This window comes from Arvicanthis niloticus, chromosome 17 (assembly GCF_011762505.2).
Source record: "Arvicanthis niloticus isolate mArvNil1 chromosome 17, mArvNil1.pat.X, whole genome shotgun sequence".
In the NCBI taxonomy this organism is placed as follows: domain Eukaryota; kingdom Metazoa; phylum Chordata; class Mammalia; order Rodentia; family Muridae; genus Arvicanthis; species Arvicanthis niloticus.
In genome coordinates, this window is record NC_047674.1 from 13,134,179 (window position 1) to 13,150,166 (window position 15,988).

Consider the following 15,988-nt stretch of genomic DNA (forward strand, 5'->3'; position numbering starts at 1 on the left):
ACCAAACCTTACAGCCCATATTTCATTTGCTGAGGACGAGAGGGCTTACTAAAATGCTTACTGTAAAGTAAGAGGAATCACAGGAAGCACTTCATTTTTTTGCTTACAGTTTATTTAAATTTTAATAAAATTTAGATTAAGGTAAACATTTAATCAAAGCATTGGTTAGCATTTCATATGCATTTATTCTCTTTGACCGTCCTGACTTGGGTCCGACTTGTTATCTGGGTGTAATGTGCACCTTCAGCTCTTTTCTGTAAGGTTTGTTTCAAAGGAGAATGGCAGACTTTTTGTGCGCGTGGAGATTGTAGGAAGGTAGTGGCAAGAACTGTCCTGTCAACTGTTTATCTGCTAGCTAGAGAGCCAGGTAAAAGGTGCATGCACACTGACAAGATAGGCAAGTGGGGATTGTTTTGGACTTCAGTGACAAAAGATGGTCTTCGAAGAACTGAGGCCCATCTCCCAACCTTTCATGGGGTTCAGTCTATGTGAGAACGTAACAGCAAGCATGTTTGGGTTGTACGTTCGTCTTTGCCCTTGTGTGCCTTCACATAGATGAGGATGGCTATCAGCTCCTTACTCACCTCACTCCTCTTCCTTATAGCTCTATATTGCACTCCAGGTTGTCCCAGGGCTCAAGAGCAACGTTATCCCTTTATGAATTTTATATTCGTGGCATTATCTGGGTGAACCATGTGTGTCTGCCTGCTTCTGCTTAGCACTGTGAAAGCGTGGTCTCTCTGTGTCTGTGTGAAGGTACAGTTTTATTCTTGCTGCATAGTATTCTATAATCCAGTTTTGGGTTATCACAGAATATGCTGATAGGTCTTTGATTTTTATTTTATTTTATTTTTAGCTGGAGTCTCATGTAGCTTCCAAGTCACTGTGTAGCTGAGGGACTTCTGGTCTTCTTGCTTCCACCGCTCCAGTGGTGGGATTTCAGATCTGTGTCATCACACCCAGCTTATATAGTGTTGGAGATCAAATCCGCTGCCTTGTTCATGCTAGCCTAGCAGCTAGTCAACTGAACCACATCCCTGTTCCACGTCTGTCTAAATGGGCATGACTAGAGGACAGGTTGGGTCTGTCCTGGAATGGCATTAGTGGGCATATCAGGGACATAGCAGGCTTGTGTAGGTTGCATTATTTCCTATCACCTGGGGATTTATTTCCTGGGTGCTTGGGCCTTGCACACTTTGAAGGCTGAGTGTGAGAGTTCTGGTTTTACCATGTCTCACTAATATGTCATGCTTCTTTGCTTAGACATTTTGATGAGTTAGCCCTGTCCTGCTATAGTTTCAGTTTTTATTTTCCTGTTATGATAGATGTAGAACACTTGTTTATGTGTTGATTGACTGCTTGCGAACCTCTTTGTAAAATTCTTATTCTTACCTTTTGCTCATTCTTTTCCCCCTCCTTAAATAGGGGGTTGTCAGTTCTCCAGCTTTATAGGGGTTACTTTCCAGTTTTAGGTGTCAGTTTCTTGTTGAATGTTCTGTGGCAGGCTGTTCCTGCTATGTGGCTGTCTTTTTTCTCTTTTCTGCTGAGTCTGGATAAGTTGAATTTTTTCATTTTCTTTTTTCTTTTCTTTCTTTTTTATATATATCCTTCCTTCCTTCCTTCCTTCCTTCCTTCCTTCCTTCCTTCCTTCCTTCCTTCCTCCATCCATCCTTCCTTGTTCATAGAGATTTCTCTAACTATATGGAAATACTGGTCTTTGTGATCTTTTAGACTGGTTCTGTAACCTATCTCCTGTTTTCATGATGGGTTGCTAGATGCGTCATGACCTCAGCGTTGTGTTTCAAAAAGACGGAAACATTGGGATTTAGGGTGCATTCTTGGCTGTTATCAGATGACCTTCTTTGTACTGGTTTCATTCTAGAATATTATGTTCCTTGGCTTGTTCTAATATTTAAATGTCAGTTTTATAATAAATCAATATAATTGGGAGTGTAAGTCTTCCAGGTTCTTTGTGTTTCTTTTAATATCAACTTGTCAATTCACACAAAGATTCTAATTAAAATTTTTATAGTGATTGCATAGACTACCAATTAATTGGGGAACATTGATTTCTGAGCCATTGTTAGGTTTTGAAACCATATACATAGAATATTCTTTTACTTATTTAAATCTTTGAATTTTACTTATATATCTTTAAATTTTCTAGTACAAGTTTTACATATTTTTCATAAATTTAGCTCTGGGTATTTGCTGCTATCTGATGGTATTATAAATGTTACCTTTTCTCAGTGTTGTTTATGTTGGTCCCTGGTGTGTAGAAACACTAGATATATCGACCGTCTTACTTCTCAGACTTGTCTTAACGTAGACATTTTAATAGTTCTTGATTGACTGTTGTGGGTTTTCTCTGCACATGCTGTACTGTGTGTGAATGGCCATCTCACCCCTCCAGTTCTTTTCATGTCTTACTGCTCTCTCTGGTGAGGGTCTCAAGATGGCATTGTATAGCCCTGGGGAGAGTAGCATGCCCTTCCTGCCGCTCAAGCCTGCTGGATCCTGTGGACAATCTGTATTCACTGCTCCACACCCTAGCCACATCGTGCTTGATGGTGTCATTAACTGTCTGCTGCTCCTCCATTGTCCACTGGGTGTGGTAAGGGACAGAACATGCTCTCTTTGCTCACACCTCTTTTTTGGTAGCTTCATAAAGATTTTTAAAAGAAATTCTAAAGATTATGGCTTCTATGATTTTTGCCAATTGGAAGGTTTTTTTTTTTTTTATTTTTATTTCATTTGAAGTCAAGCCAACTAGGATTTCGGAATTTCCACATTGCAGGAAGGAAGAACCCAGGTAACCCCAGCACACTAAGTCACAGTGCTACTTATTCTGTATGAAGCCAGAGTAGAAACAGAAAGAGATGTCTTTGTAGAAGTTTGTGTCCAGTTTCAGACTAGACTCAGCAGGATGGCCACACCTGCCCCTGTTTTCCTGAAGGTGCTTATAAATCAGGATTACTCATCATCTCCAGCTCTTACAGACATGGCCTTTTCATTTGTGTGCTGCCTGGAGCACCCTGAAATAGTGGGCCTACACACTCACTGTCTTCTGATCGACCGTGGTCTGTCTGGTCCCACAGATGTGTCGAATGGCTTGCACACTGGACTGCACATGGATTCTGGCTCCTCAGTCTTCTCGTTTCATCCTCTGTCTGTCTGTCTGTCTGTCTGTCTCTGTCTGTCTCTCTCTTTCTCTCTCTCTCCCTCTCTCTCCCTTCTTCTCTTTCCTTCCCTCCCTCCTTCCCTCCCTCCCTCCCTCCCTTCCTCACTCCCTCCTTCCTTCCCTCCCTCTGTCCCTCCTTCTTCCCTCTTTCTTCCCTCCTTCTCTCTCTTTCTCTCATAGTCTGTAGTGGCACAAGGGAGTGACGGTCTTTTGGCCAAGAAGGATCGCCAGAGGCTGGTGTGTGACTTTATGGAAGGCAGGGTCTAGAAGCCAGCTTGTGCTGTCCTAACAGCCTGTTGCAGACCTCACCAGATTCTGCCCTCATCAGGACCATGGACTCTGCCTCTCTCATGGAAGGTGAGCCCTTTGGAAAGCCTTTTGCTTGTAACAGAACTCCAGTTACATGGCACTGAGGCTAATTTTCACCATGCCTTTGGCAGTACATTAAAAAATAACAGCAGCAGCAGCAACAACAACCCTAAGCCAACAAACTGTGATAATAGGGTTACAGAGGAACCTGCCTGCAACAATTTATAGGTAGATTTTAGGCATCTCAGTGTATGGAAAAGGAGATGCGGATGGAGCAAGAATGGCAGTGTTCATGATTGTTGAAGTTGTTGCCTTGGGTTTGTTGCACTGTTTGCGTTGCTTTGTATTTGTCTCTGATTCCACAATGTAAGAGCTTTTCTTCAACAGGAGAAGCCTATGTGGAAACTCTGCTAGGATGTTAAATTTAAAATAACCTTTATAGATATTTTTCTACTGAATTTGTTTGTGTTTTTGTTTTGTTTGTTTGTTTATTGAGAAAGGGTTATACTATGTGGCTCAGGCTGGCCTGCAACTGTCTGTGCAGACTAGACTGGCCTTGAACTCATGGAGACCTCCCTGTGCCTCCTAAATGCTGAGATTAAAGGTAAGCACCAGCAGGATCAGCCATTTATTTTTATCTCCTACTCTTCACACGTGGGAAAGATAAACTGTGTAGACCATCGGAATGACATGGAAGCCAGCTCTTCTGCAGAGGTACAGCCCCCTGCCTTGAAGGGATGCATGGACAGCTCTGGAGAGGGGCTAGGTGAACAGAACACTGAGGACAGGAGCACAGTGGTGAGTGGACATCTGTCCACTCATGAGCCTGTTTGTCATGTGTAGGACTTTTGAAATTACTTCTTCTGAGTGTACGAGAACACAGCCAGGAAATACATTGTACATTGTAGGAGCCAGGTTCTCACTGTTGAAGAAAGGCGTTAAATATGAGGAAAAGGTGACTGTCCAAAACTTTGCAGTGGTTGGCTTCCAACTTGAGGGGTCAGCATGGACTTGATGTAAACAAATGCTCGACCAAAAAGATGGAAACTTGTCTGGAAAGCACATGTGGCCGACTTAATGAAGTTCCAGCATACAGAGCTGAAGCCAGAGTAAGCAAGCATTGGATTATTAGCATGCAGCACAAAATAATATTCACCCATCTCCATTCATGGAAATGACCAAGTACAAAGATAAGGGCCCTCTGTACTGAGTAGTTCTAACAGATACAGGAGAGAAGGAAGCTGAGTGCTATCATCAGGGAGACCCAACAATGGCAAGAGTTTCAGATGTGCTCCTTTGATGGATCTGGGACCCAGAGGATGTGCCCTGAGTCTGTTCTCTAAAACAGCTGCCATTTAGGTCCTTGTTAATTTCATGCAAGTCTTTGCCATAAGGCTGCCTGTGATACTCCCCTTTGTCCTTTTACTGTCTGTGTGGTTTGTAGTAATCCCCTTGCTCTTCTTGATATCTCGAATTCAGTTTTTCTTCATCATCATCATCATCATCATCATCATCATCATCATCATCAGTGTGGCTCAATCTTTATCAGTCACATTTATTTCTCTCATTTCTTCGCTTCTGTTCCTACAAAGGGCTCACTGTAGTCCAGGCTCGAGCTCCCAGTCTTCTCCCTCAGCCTCGTGAGTCTGGGCTACAGGTGTGCTCCACCTTCTTGGCCTGATTTTTATGTTTTTAATTGATTTCTACTCTTTGCTTCTGTCTTTTTGTTATTTATTTGGAGTTTACTTTGTTTTTGTTTTAATTTCTTACAGTGAAGTCTACTGACACTGAATCAAGACTATCTTTTCTAACACAGGGATTCAATGCTGAGAATTTCCCTCTGGGCATTGCATATTTTGATATCTTATGTTTCCATTTTTATTCATTGCAAAGTGCCTTTAATTTTCTCCATTTATGAAGTGTTGTTTTTTTTTTTGAGACAGGGTTCCGTTAGCTTAGACTGCTCTCAGACTTCTTACGTAGTCGAGGATGACCTTGAACTGCTGATTCTCCTGCCTCCACTTAACAGTGCTGGGATCCCAGGTGTGTGGTGCACTGAAGAGTATTAGTTTGTTTTGGCTCCATTTCCTCTCTCCCTCCCTCCCCTCCCCTTTCCTCCCTCCCTCCCTCCGTCCCTCCCCTCCCCTCCTCTGTCCTTCCTTCCTCTCTCTCTCTCTCTCTCTCTCTCTCTCTCTCTCTCTCTCTCTCTCTCTCTCTCTCTCTCTTTCAAGACAGGGTTCTGCTGTGTAGCCCTACTTGTTTTGGAACTCACTCTGTAAACCATGCTGGCCTTGAGTGCAGAGATCTGCCTCCCTCTTCCAAATGCTGGGATTAAAGGGGTGCACTGCCACCACCTGCCAAAATTTTGGGTTTTAAAGATATCTTTCTGCTACTGATTTTAAACTTAATTCCAGTTTAGTAAAATAAATTTATCTTTCGACTTGAGGCCATTTAAGCTTAATGGTACTTTTTTTATGGACCTGAAGGTGTCTTTCCCAGTGCCTGCTCTGTGCGTTAAAAAGTGCACCTTGCTGCTTTTGTGCAGTATTGTCTAAGTGCCACAGAGTCATGTTGGTGTGTGTGTATGTGTGTGTGTTTTCTAGTATCCTGCTAGTTTTCTGTTTGCTGTTATGATAGTCCCTGAAAACAAGCATTGAGATTCAGCTGTAAGGGTGGATATGCCCATTTCCTTAATGCTTTTCTTAGTTTTGCTTCTAGTGTGAAGCATGGTTTTCATTTACTCTTCAACTGACTGATCTCACTGCCATTAGGAACTGGGCCTCTGTGTCCTGTGTGATAACTTGACTAAAGTTTATTTTGTCAGATGCTAATGCCACCTTCACAGTTTGCTCTTGTTTAATATTTGTGTATTTGGTTACTTTATCATTGTTGTAAACAAATGCTTGACAGAGACAAAGGAGAGCCTATGACTTCTGAGGGTTCAGTTGATCATGGTGGGAAGGTATGGTAGAGCAGAGCAAGTCAAATCCTTGTGGCTAGGAGGTAGAAAAAGATGGGTTGCAGATATTGGGCTGGCAATTCTGTTTTTCTCTTCATTCTCTGGGCCCCTCAACCTGTGGGATGCTGCTGCTTCTACTCATGGTGGCACCGAATGCTCAGTTGCTCATAGGAAGGCCCTCACAGACACACCAGAAAAGTTCCTCATCGTGTCTTGGGGGATTGTAAATGTAGTCCGTTGAACAGTGGGGCATAATCTACAGGGTTTGTGTGACAGATCTTTCCCCATCTGTAGTATGTAATTTCAGTCAGGTGCAGCTCTGTGAAGGAATATATTGTGTAGTCTTGTCATGATTACCATTGTGTGAGTATTACACAGTGTCACACAGTCATGTTCTTTAATGGGACTGCTGCTGTGTTTGCTGTATGTTGTCTGTTGCTGACTTGAAAGTCATTATGTGCCATATACCTATACTGAAAGTGTGTTCCTGTAGGTAGCACATTGCTGGGCCTCTAAGTGACTGACTCTGTCTCTAGACCATTTTCTGTCCTACTTCATGGTGGTTCTTTCTATCCGGTAACCCCCCCCAAAAAAAAAAAAAAAAAAAAAAACTCCTTTATTAGCACATCTGACAAGCTCTGCCCAATTTGACAAGGCACAGGTGCAGGCAAGAGTAGGCTCAGTTGTCCTTGATTACCAAAATTAGAAGCATTTTTTTCTTCATCCTGTATTTAAATTGTTGTTACTGTTTTAAAATTTTATAATTCTGCATTATTAGACATTTTGTTACAACTGTTTAGGGTCTTTTTTGAATGATGGTAATGTTTTTCTTTTACTATGCATTTTGGTGGTGTGTTTATGAACCTCATTCCTCTCCTAAGCTCTGGTATTTTATTTTAGTATTCATTTCTGGCAAGTGTGACTCTTCCCAGAACATCGTATTGTGTCACAACAAAAACTCCTGGGTTCTGTTACAAGAAGAGGCTCATCTCCATCAATGCTTCTTAGAGAGCTTGCTGGAAGCCTTGGGTGGCAGCTGCAACCCTGGGAAGCTCATGTCCTATAGCAAGGGAAAGTGGGCTTGGGTGGTCCTTTGGTCTGGATGGGCTCTTCTTTGAAGATAAATACGACAGTCCTCATCTGGGGCCTGCCAACAGGTGTTTCAGAATCCCTAAGAGGCCACCTCAGAATGAGACTCCTATTTTAGAAGAAGTAAGTTTTTTTTAGAAGTTTGGTTAGAGTAGTCATCAGGGAAAGGATGAGGTTAAATGAAGCTTCACAAGTGAAGTAGTGGAGAAGAGTGTTTAAAGCTTACTTAAATGGCATCAGGGCCACAATGAAGAAAACTGATTGCACTGGCTGGTTTTTGTGTGTCAACTTGACACAAGCTAGAGCCACCAGAGATAAAGGAGCCTCAGTTGAGGAAATGCCTCCATGAGACCCAGCTTTACAGCATTTCTCAGCTAGTGATCCAGCCCAGTATGAGTGGTGCCATCCCTGGTCCTGGGTTCTATAAGAAAGCAGGCTGAGCAAGCCATGAGGAGCAATTCAGTAAGCTCCACCCTCCATGGCCTCTGCATAGGCTCCTATCTCTAGGTTCCTGTCCTGTTTGAGTTTCTGTCCTGACTTCCTTTGATGATGGATTGTGATCTGGAAGTGTAAGCCAAATAAACCCTTTCCTCCCCAACTTGCTTTTTGGTCATGGTGTTTTGCTGCAGCCATAAAACCCTGACTAAGACAATGATACTTTGGAAGATCTCATCAGTCATGTGCAGAATTTACCAGAGAGGCTGCCTGGGAATGCAGAATAAACAACAGATGTGTCTGAGGCAAGAGGGGTGGGATCTATGGCGAGAGTCCAGCCTGCAGTATAGAATCTTTCAAGAAGCCAGAATGAGTTGAATAAAAATAATCAAAAGTGACTGAGCATTCTTCCAGAGCAGGAAGAGGGAGACGTATCAAAGGGTCTTGCTGTGCATATAATCAAGAGACATGCAGTGGCACACCATCTGACAACATACAAGTTTCCAGACTAAAAAAAGACATGGTAGCATGTAGGCAGAAGAAAATGATATTCTGCTATATCCAGCCCCAAAAGTTATACAGACAGGAACTCTGGAGAAGGTAGCCTTAGGATATCCCATAGTGCCAAGGGAACAGTGTTACAGGGTAGATGGTTGTGGCCTGAGACTTTTATATCTAGCCAGGCTGTGTGCAGGATGGATGCAAAGTTGCATGAGAGTTACAGTGTTTGCAGAATTGTGCTACCTGCACACCTTTCAGGAAGTGAGAGTGGTGTCTTGATCAAGAGCAGTACAGGTTCTGAATCTGATAAAAAGTCACAGTGTTATTGGTTGCATATTAGTTGACATAAAGGTGATGGTCACAGAGTTGTAGGCAATAATGTAAAGCTGGAAAGCACCTTGAACAACCCACCTTTAGAGAGCAGCCCTTGACGTGAAGAGCTGAGTAGTTGCAAGCAGCTGGGGAAGATAGTTGGCTTGTTTAATCAAATGATTTGTAGGCTATGCATGGTAGTGGTTGCCTTTAATTCCAGCACTCAGGAGACAGGCAGGTCAGTCTGTGAGTTCTGGACCAGCTTGTTGTGTATAGTGAGACAGTCTCAAGCAGCAAGCAAGCAAACAAAAAAGAAAACGATTCATCACATTCTTAAAGGAAGAGATGAAATAGATGCCTTAGTAGGCATTGGAGCCACAGTCAGTCAGGAAGTTTTGGGTTGACATTCATTGGCTTGTTTGAAGTGACTGGGTTGTGTGAAAGTCTGGAGAATCTATTCAATTCATGGGTCTCATATTACCAGGACTGTTGATGGTGTCTTGAAACCTGCAGTCTTCCCAAACCTTATGTAGGTCAGGGAATTCTACAAAAGATTTACCAAGTGACCTTCAAGAGTGGCTACCATGGGTAGGATGTTATCTGGGCAGTGGTTCTATGGGCAAATCGCAAAGAAAGATGACAACAGGGGAGATCTGAGTTTGAATGTTGCCAATATCTGCCTCTTGGGAAGGGTACTCCAGGTAGCTTTCAGATCTTCTGCATGGCTATGCATTCCTTAAAAACCTGGAAAAGTGTAGTTAGAAAGATGGGCACGTGGGGGATAATTTATGGCACTCAAGTGGGGGAGCAGAATTTGAACTAACTTTTATGGTGGCAGCTGTGTGCAGAGAAGTCTGAATGGACACTACTCAATGAAAAGGCAAGGCAGGACAGTGGTATTTTTTTTCCTGTATATTTCACAAAATAGTGCAGCTTGGAATATCTGTGTCACTGGCAGGATTCTACTATCCTACTTCCTCCCAAAAGCTGATAGTGGGCAAGTTCCTGGAAGGGTAGCTGATATCTCTTCAATCAGACTTTCAACTGAGGTTGATTTTGGCCCCCTGAGACATATGGGGATGCTACAGAGGTATGGGCAGAGGTCAGGGATCCTACTGGCTATCTTGTCATGAGTTTACCAGCTCTACAGACTAGCCACTAGGTAACTAGTCTATGATGTCAGCAGTACAGTGGTGAAGAAGACCACTGTTCACCAATGTTTTTTTTTTTTTTTTTTTCTCATCGTGATTTACAACAAACCTCAGTGGTTCTTGTTAATCAAAATGGCTTAGTATGAATTGCTTTTTCCAATTCCTAGGTTTCCTTAGTTAGGTGGTGGTGCTCACATCCCAACTGAGGGCTCCTTTCTTCTCTGACCATGCAGGTTCATCTCTGCAAGGCCAGGTGACACCTTCTGCTCTTCTTGGGGATTACTTGGTTTACAAGACGCTGCCAGTGAGACTTCGAGTTTACGCAGCTGGGACCTGGGCCTCCTCAGTTTTGTACCTGCATGTGCTCGTGGAAATTTGGAGCGTGTTGGAGCTACTGTTTACCTGGACATCTTGAGCCATTTTGAACTTAAGGCACTGACGCTGCTAGCAATGAGCTCCCAAAGCCATCCAGGTAAGGCCTGCAACTTCGGTTACTAGTATTCTTTTTCACAGAGGTGTTGCTACTGTCCCTGCAGCCTGCTTGTTCCATTTTAGATTTTGCTCTCCTGTGGCAGTTACTGTTGGTTTGCAGCATCAGCAAGTGCTCAGTAACTGGGCTCTTGTCTTTTGGTCAAAGGGCTGATGTAGCCCTCCCAGGGATTCAGAGGATGCCCTGGCTTTGTCTGCTCACTCCAATGGCAGGGAGTTTCCTTGATGCCAGGAAAAGGAATTGTTTCTGAGTAGGTGATGGGTAAATACCAATAGGTAACTTGCAGAGAGAGGTTCTTGTCAGGGTAAGTGAGGAACAGTGCTCCTGTGATGATCCTGGGTGGGATGAAACCTTGGCTCTACACAGCCTTTCCAGTGTGCTTGGTTGGCTTTCTTTGGTCACATATTGAGCATTTCACAAGCCTTTCTGCTTCTCAACAGCCCATTTGGAACTGCTGGGACAAAGGACTCATCCAGGGTCACAGAGCCAGAAGGGTAGAACAGGATTAGAAACCGCATGCTCTGGTTCTTACATGAGAAATACATATGGGACTTGGTCTTAGAAAGTAGCAAAGCATGAACTAGGTTAAAAGTAGAGTAACTAGGTAAAAAGAGAGCCCTGCCTGACCCACCTTAAGGTGTGGGTCTCCTGTAGAACCCTTGGCTGTTTTTGGCTACTTCTAGTGTATTGTGTAGTCTCTAGGGCTTTAGGTGTAGTAACTGTCCTGAGTTCACACTGGAGGCTGGACAGATGCTAGGATGGATGCTTGAGGCGTTGTCAGCCTGCCTCTGAGCCTGCTTCATTGGGTAGAGGCAGAGACTTAGGGTCTAGGCTGTTTCCTCCAGGACTGCCTGAAGCAGAATGGTCACACATAACTTCTCTGGGCATCATTGCTTTATCTGAGAGTTTCAGAGGGCAGAGTTCCAGGCTTTATTTAGGTGAGAGGGTTTTATTGATTCAGTTGTTCTTGTATTGATTGTTATAAAGAAATGGTTTATGGTTGATTGCAGGAAAAAAATTAAGCTGTGTAGACTGAAATGTACAATGGATACAGAATGTAGGTATGCCTTGTACTCTGCAGTGAAACGGAGGTGTGTGTCTTCCCCATGTGAACATGCAGAGAGATACATGCACCCACATTTGTACATGAGGTCATGTGTTAGATGTTTCTAGGTTAGTATATTAAGAATATCTTTGATGTCAGAGTGCACATAAACCTAATATTCTTCTGATAGTTTGTGTGTCTTTATGTGATTAAGGCAGTGTTCATGATAGCTCCAAGGTGACATTACACAATTACTTGCATATATTATGAACAGTACTACAAGTATCTGATAACTTCTGAGAAGCTAAAGCTGGCCCAGCAGACACACAAGTTTAAAATGTCTTTAGGGTGACTGTGCCATTGTTCCAGCATGTTGTCTAACTGAACTTTTTAACTGCAGTGTGTAAGGAGGCATAGTTTCCTACCTTTTCACTGCTTTGGTGCTGGGCAGAAACAGTCTGTTTTATTTCTGCTAGCATGCTGGAGAAAATGACAGTGTTCTTTTTGCTGTTTAAATGGTACACATACTCTGTGATCTGACACAGATACAATCAGATCTTGTACACGCTACCTACGCATTTGAGGAAAAGCATGCTCTTGTTATTATGTTGTTGGTCTAAAGAAGTCTGAAGTATATCTTAGTACTGTATTTAAAAATCTCACATATGTGTGACCTAGTTCTGTTCAAGAATACCCTTACCTTCTTTCTTCATGTTACATATCCATGAACTCAATTAAGGTTTTAGGCCAGGATGGCCTCTACCCTTTGCTTGATTTCTGAGAAAAGTAAAATTTTCTAATGTAGTTATAATTTTAGTATCGTCTTTTAACATTATTAATCATCTTTCTGTATATATTTCAGTATTTCCCCCCTAGTGCTTAATTAAAAATTAATGACTATTCTTTTGGTTACTGAGGTCTCTTACCAGAGTACTTTGTTTATTTTGTTCTGTAAAATACTTGCCTATTTTTGGCTAATGAGTCTTGTCCTATCTACTTATCTTTGAGTTTCCCCAGCCATCTTCTTCAAGCCTTATTCTCATAAATGGGACAGCTGGATTCTGACTTTTCTCCCCCAGAGTTTTTGCCCTTTGTGTGGGAAATTTTACTCATTGTTGTTCACTTCTTTCTTTTTGTTTCTCTGTCTGTCTCTCTGTCTGTCTCTCCCTCCCTACCTTCTTGCTTTTTTTCCCTTTGTTGAGTATCAGACTTGGGGTTTCTTGTACAACAGGCAAGTGGTCCACCACTGAGCTACATCCCCAGCCCCTCTGCTTGTTTCTCTGTCTTTGAGCTTCTGGGTGGCTCTTTACCTTGTGTCAGGTTGTTTGCCTCTGTCTTCTTGAATTGGGTCAGATAGAGCTGCCTTGTGCTGAGACCATTCTTTTCCCCAGAATGCTTGCATTAACTGTGGCTGGGCTGTTTGTTTAGGAGCTTGCTGAGACTCCTGCCTCTCCAGCCTTCTGGTCTTCTACAGATTGTATTCTACAGCCATATAACAGGTGCCGCCGTCCACATGGCTTACCACAGCTCTGAATGGCCAAGAGGAAAGCTGGCTGTGTGCCTAGATCATAGGTCCTTACTGGTGACACTTAGACTTGCTTGATGGCCCTGTGGTTTCAAATGAGTCCTCTGGGCTTTCCCTATAGTTAGACATTGCTTTGACTCCTTCGACAGTTTATTTATGTTTTGAATTTAGTGGATTTCAGAAAGAGAATGAATAGTCAATGAACAAATTCATTGATTTTTTTTTTTTTTTAATAGTGGGGAGTTTTAATATTGGGGGTTTAAGCGTGAAGACAGCACAGGTTAATTTTAGCATCTTCCACAGAGCTCCCCAATCTTCAGCTTGCTGTCTAGAACAGACAACTTCTGACTGTGTTGCGACAAAGCTAGGGAACCAGGAACAAGGCCATGCTGGTCCTTGTCACTAACTCTTAGTTACCTGTCTTCCTTCCTCTGTGGCCCCAGTGTCTTCCCTCTGGCCCCATGCCCTAGCCTGCCTGGCTCACTCTTGCCTGCTCCTGTGTGGCCTGGTGCAGTGCTGGTGGCACATCAGGCCCTGGTGGAGCTCTGTGGCCTTTGGGTCCTCTCACATTGGCAGGGCAGCTTGGCTTTGGCCTGGTGATGAAGTGGCCTTTTTATTTGCTGTGTATAACTCCTCTCTCCTCTGTTTTCCTTTAAACTCCCTGTGGTGCTGGGTGAGGCCTGCGTTATGATTTTATTGCTCTTCTTTCTGGACTTTGCTAGAGCCAGGCCCTGGCTCTCTGACGTAAAAGCCTCCTAACTGTTGGGATTTATTGCTCTAAATAACTGTTTCCAGTACTGTGAGCAGCCTGAGGAAAGGGCTTGGGTTGGTTCAGTTTGTGAGGACTCTGTGGAAAGAGGCTCTGAATGGTGCTGCTGGTCTCATCCTGCACTGAAGCCCTCACTGTTGAGATGTGCCCAGGCAGGCTGTGGTGAACTCAGCCCTTAGACCTCGGCCTGTGAGGCAGGTCCCCTGGAAATAGCAGTGGGAGGACAGATGGGTTTGCTGGAAGAACAAACAGCCATTCTTTCTTTCCTGTCCCTTTTCCCTTCCAGTGATTGCTCCTGTCCTTCTTGGCGTTACAGTGCACCTAGATATTGGTAAATGGCTGGCTACCAGGAGACCCTATCTGACACGACACTGTGTCTCCACTGTATTGTATTTGAATGTCCTTGTGAAAGGTCTCTGCTTAGAGAAAATAGGTATCCTCTAGGAGGCATCCGTGCTGACCTAGCTGATGGCCTCAGGTAGGAAGCCAGTCAGAGCCAGGATCCTTCTTTCTGTTTTTCTACCTGTCCCTGAATCTCAGTGAGAAGCCTGTTTAGTGTCTAGTTACAAATAAAGTAACTGCTAATCCAAGAACAGTGCTGTAATTTGGCCATTCTATGGTTTAATAATACTCTGTCTGAAACATCACATAGGAAGGAGCTGAAGGCTATGTCAACATAACTTAATGACTAGGGTTTTTTTCTGGGTCTCCAGGAAGAGGTCCTCTGCTCCTGGCCTAGGCTGAGCTGGGATCCTCCAGCTCTGTGCTCTTAAGTCCTCACTACCCCCCACCCCCAACCCCCACAGGATATCTCTGTGAAGTTTTGGTTGTCCTGGATCTCACTATATAGACCAGGCTGGCCTTGAATTCACAGGGATCTGCCTGCTTCTTGCCTCGGAGTACTGGGATTAAAGGTGCATGCCTGCTTCTAGCCTTCACTTGTATGGTCTTGAATCTTATTTATTTTAACCAGTTTGGTTGCCAAGGTTATTATATAGTAATGAAGATATTAAATGGTAATGAAATTGTATCATAAAGGAATGTTTTTATAGCTTTTACATTGTGCTCTGCAATGTATGTGTTTCAGGGATACTTGCCCAGTAGCGTAGAGAATGACTTCTGTGGGCTGTGGTGCATACAGATGTAGGTTCTGTGCAGCTGCTAGCAAGTGAGTTGCAAAGTCTGAGTGAGGCCTGGTGTAAGAGCCCTCCATAGAGCATGCTGATGTCAGACAGGTATGTAGGCACTTAGGGTAGCCAGCCAGCAGGCCTAGGAGTGTCAGTAAGAAGATAGTTTGTGCAGCATAGTCAGCTAGAGAGGAGCAGCTTCATGCAGATCTGGGAGGGAACAGGAGGAGGCACCAGGAGGTAGCCACTCTAAGGTTATGGACAGCAGGGAACAAGACTGAACTGGTCAAGGTCATGGAGAAGTGACCATTTCTTTTATGCATGCATCAGGTTCTCTGGAGAAGGATGTGAGATACCTCAGACAGTGGGCCAGAGTTAGGTGGGAGTGTGTTAATCCTCAGAGTGCTTCAGTCTGCTTTCTGAAGGAAAGGTTTCCAGAATGCTTCGTGTACTTTGTGCTGCCTCCTGCCCAGCTCCTAGCACACGCATCTTGCTGGCATCTTCCCAGCCACTACCCCACTAGCATGCTTGGCTCTCAAGTTGTCATCGCCCTGGCTTCTCCATGCAGTGATTATCTGGGATCTTAATCAGTCAAGATTTGTTCTGGAAATCATGTAGACATAAGGACTTATTTTTCAACCTATTTTTTTTTTTTTCAGTCTTCAAATTGTGTTTTGTCTTTTAAAAATCACGAATACTCTGTCACTGGGAAGAGCTCAGAATATGCACTGTCAATGGTGTGCTGATGGTTTGTTTTGGCAATTTTCTGGAAATTCTTACACAGTTTGGGGAGCATTTGCATTTGTGTCCTTCTTTCAAAGCCCCCATTGTAGAAATGCAAATTTCTGAGTTCTGAGATGCTGAATGTTAGATGATTAATGATATTGAAATTTAAGAATGAACTCCTGGTATGTATTTGACACAGAAAACTCAATACTCGAATCATTAGGAACCATTGAGCACAGCTTGATGCTGGAACAGAAAGGCCATAATTGCAGCGCTTGGCAGTGGGGGCAGGTCGTATGTGGACAGGTGTGCAGATGCATACCGCCTCCAGAGCTGGTCTGTGCAAGGCCCAAAGCTGCTCCAGCTAAA

The 15,988-nt window shown here is 43.5% G+C and overlaps 1 protein-coding gene across 8 annotated transcripts in view; it reads left to right on the forward strand.

Moving 5' to 3' along the window:
- The window catches only part of Hdac4 (histone deacetylase 4), a 240,101-nt gene that overhangs the window by 22,657 nt on the left and 201,456 nt on the right, over positions 1–15,988 (forward strand). For 7 of the 8 annotated variants that reach the window (XM_076914757.1, XM_076914756.1, XM_076914755.1 and 4 more), the window contains exon 2: positions 10,171–10,409. In XM_076914757.1, coding sequence (XP_076770872.1) covers positions 10,388–10,409 — 22 coding nt within the window. In that variant the 5' untranslated portion in view covers positions 10,171–10,387. Of the gene's footprint in view, positions 1–3,368; positions 3,539–10,170; positions 10,410–15,988 lie in introns of those variants that run through there. The other variant, XM_034521156.2, reaches the window with a different exon arrangement.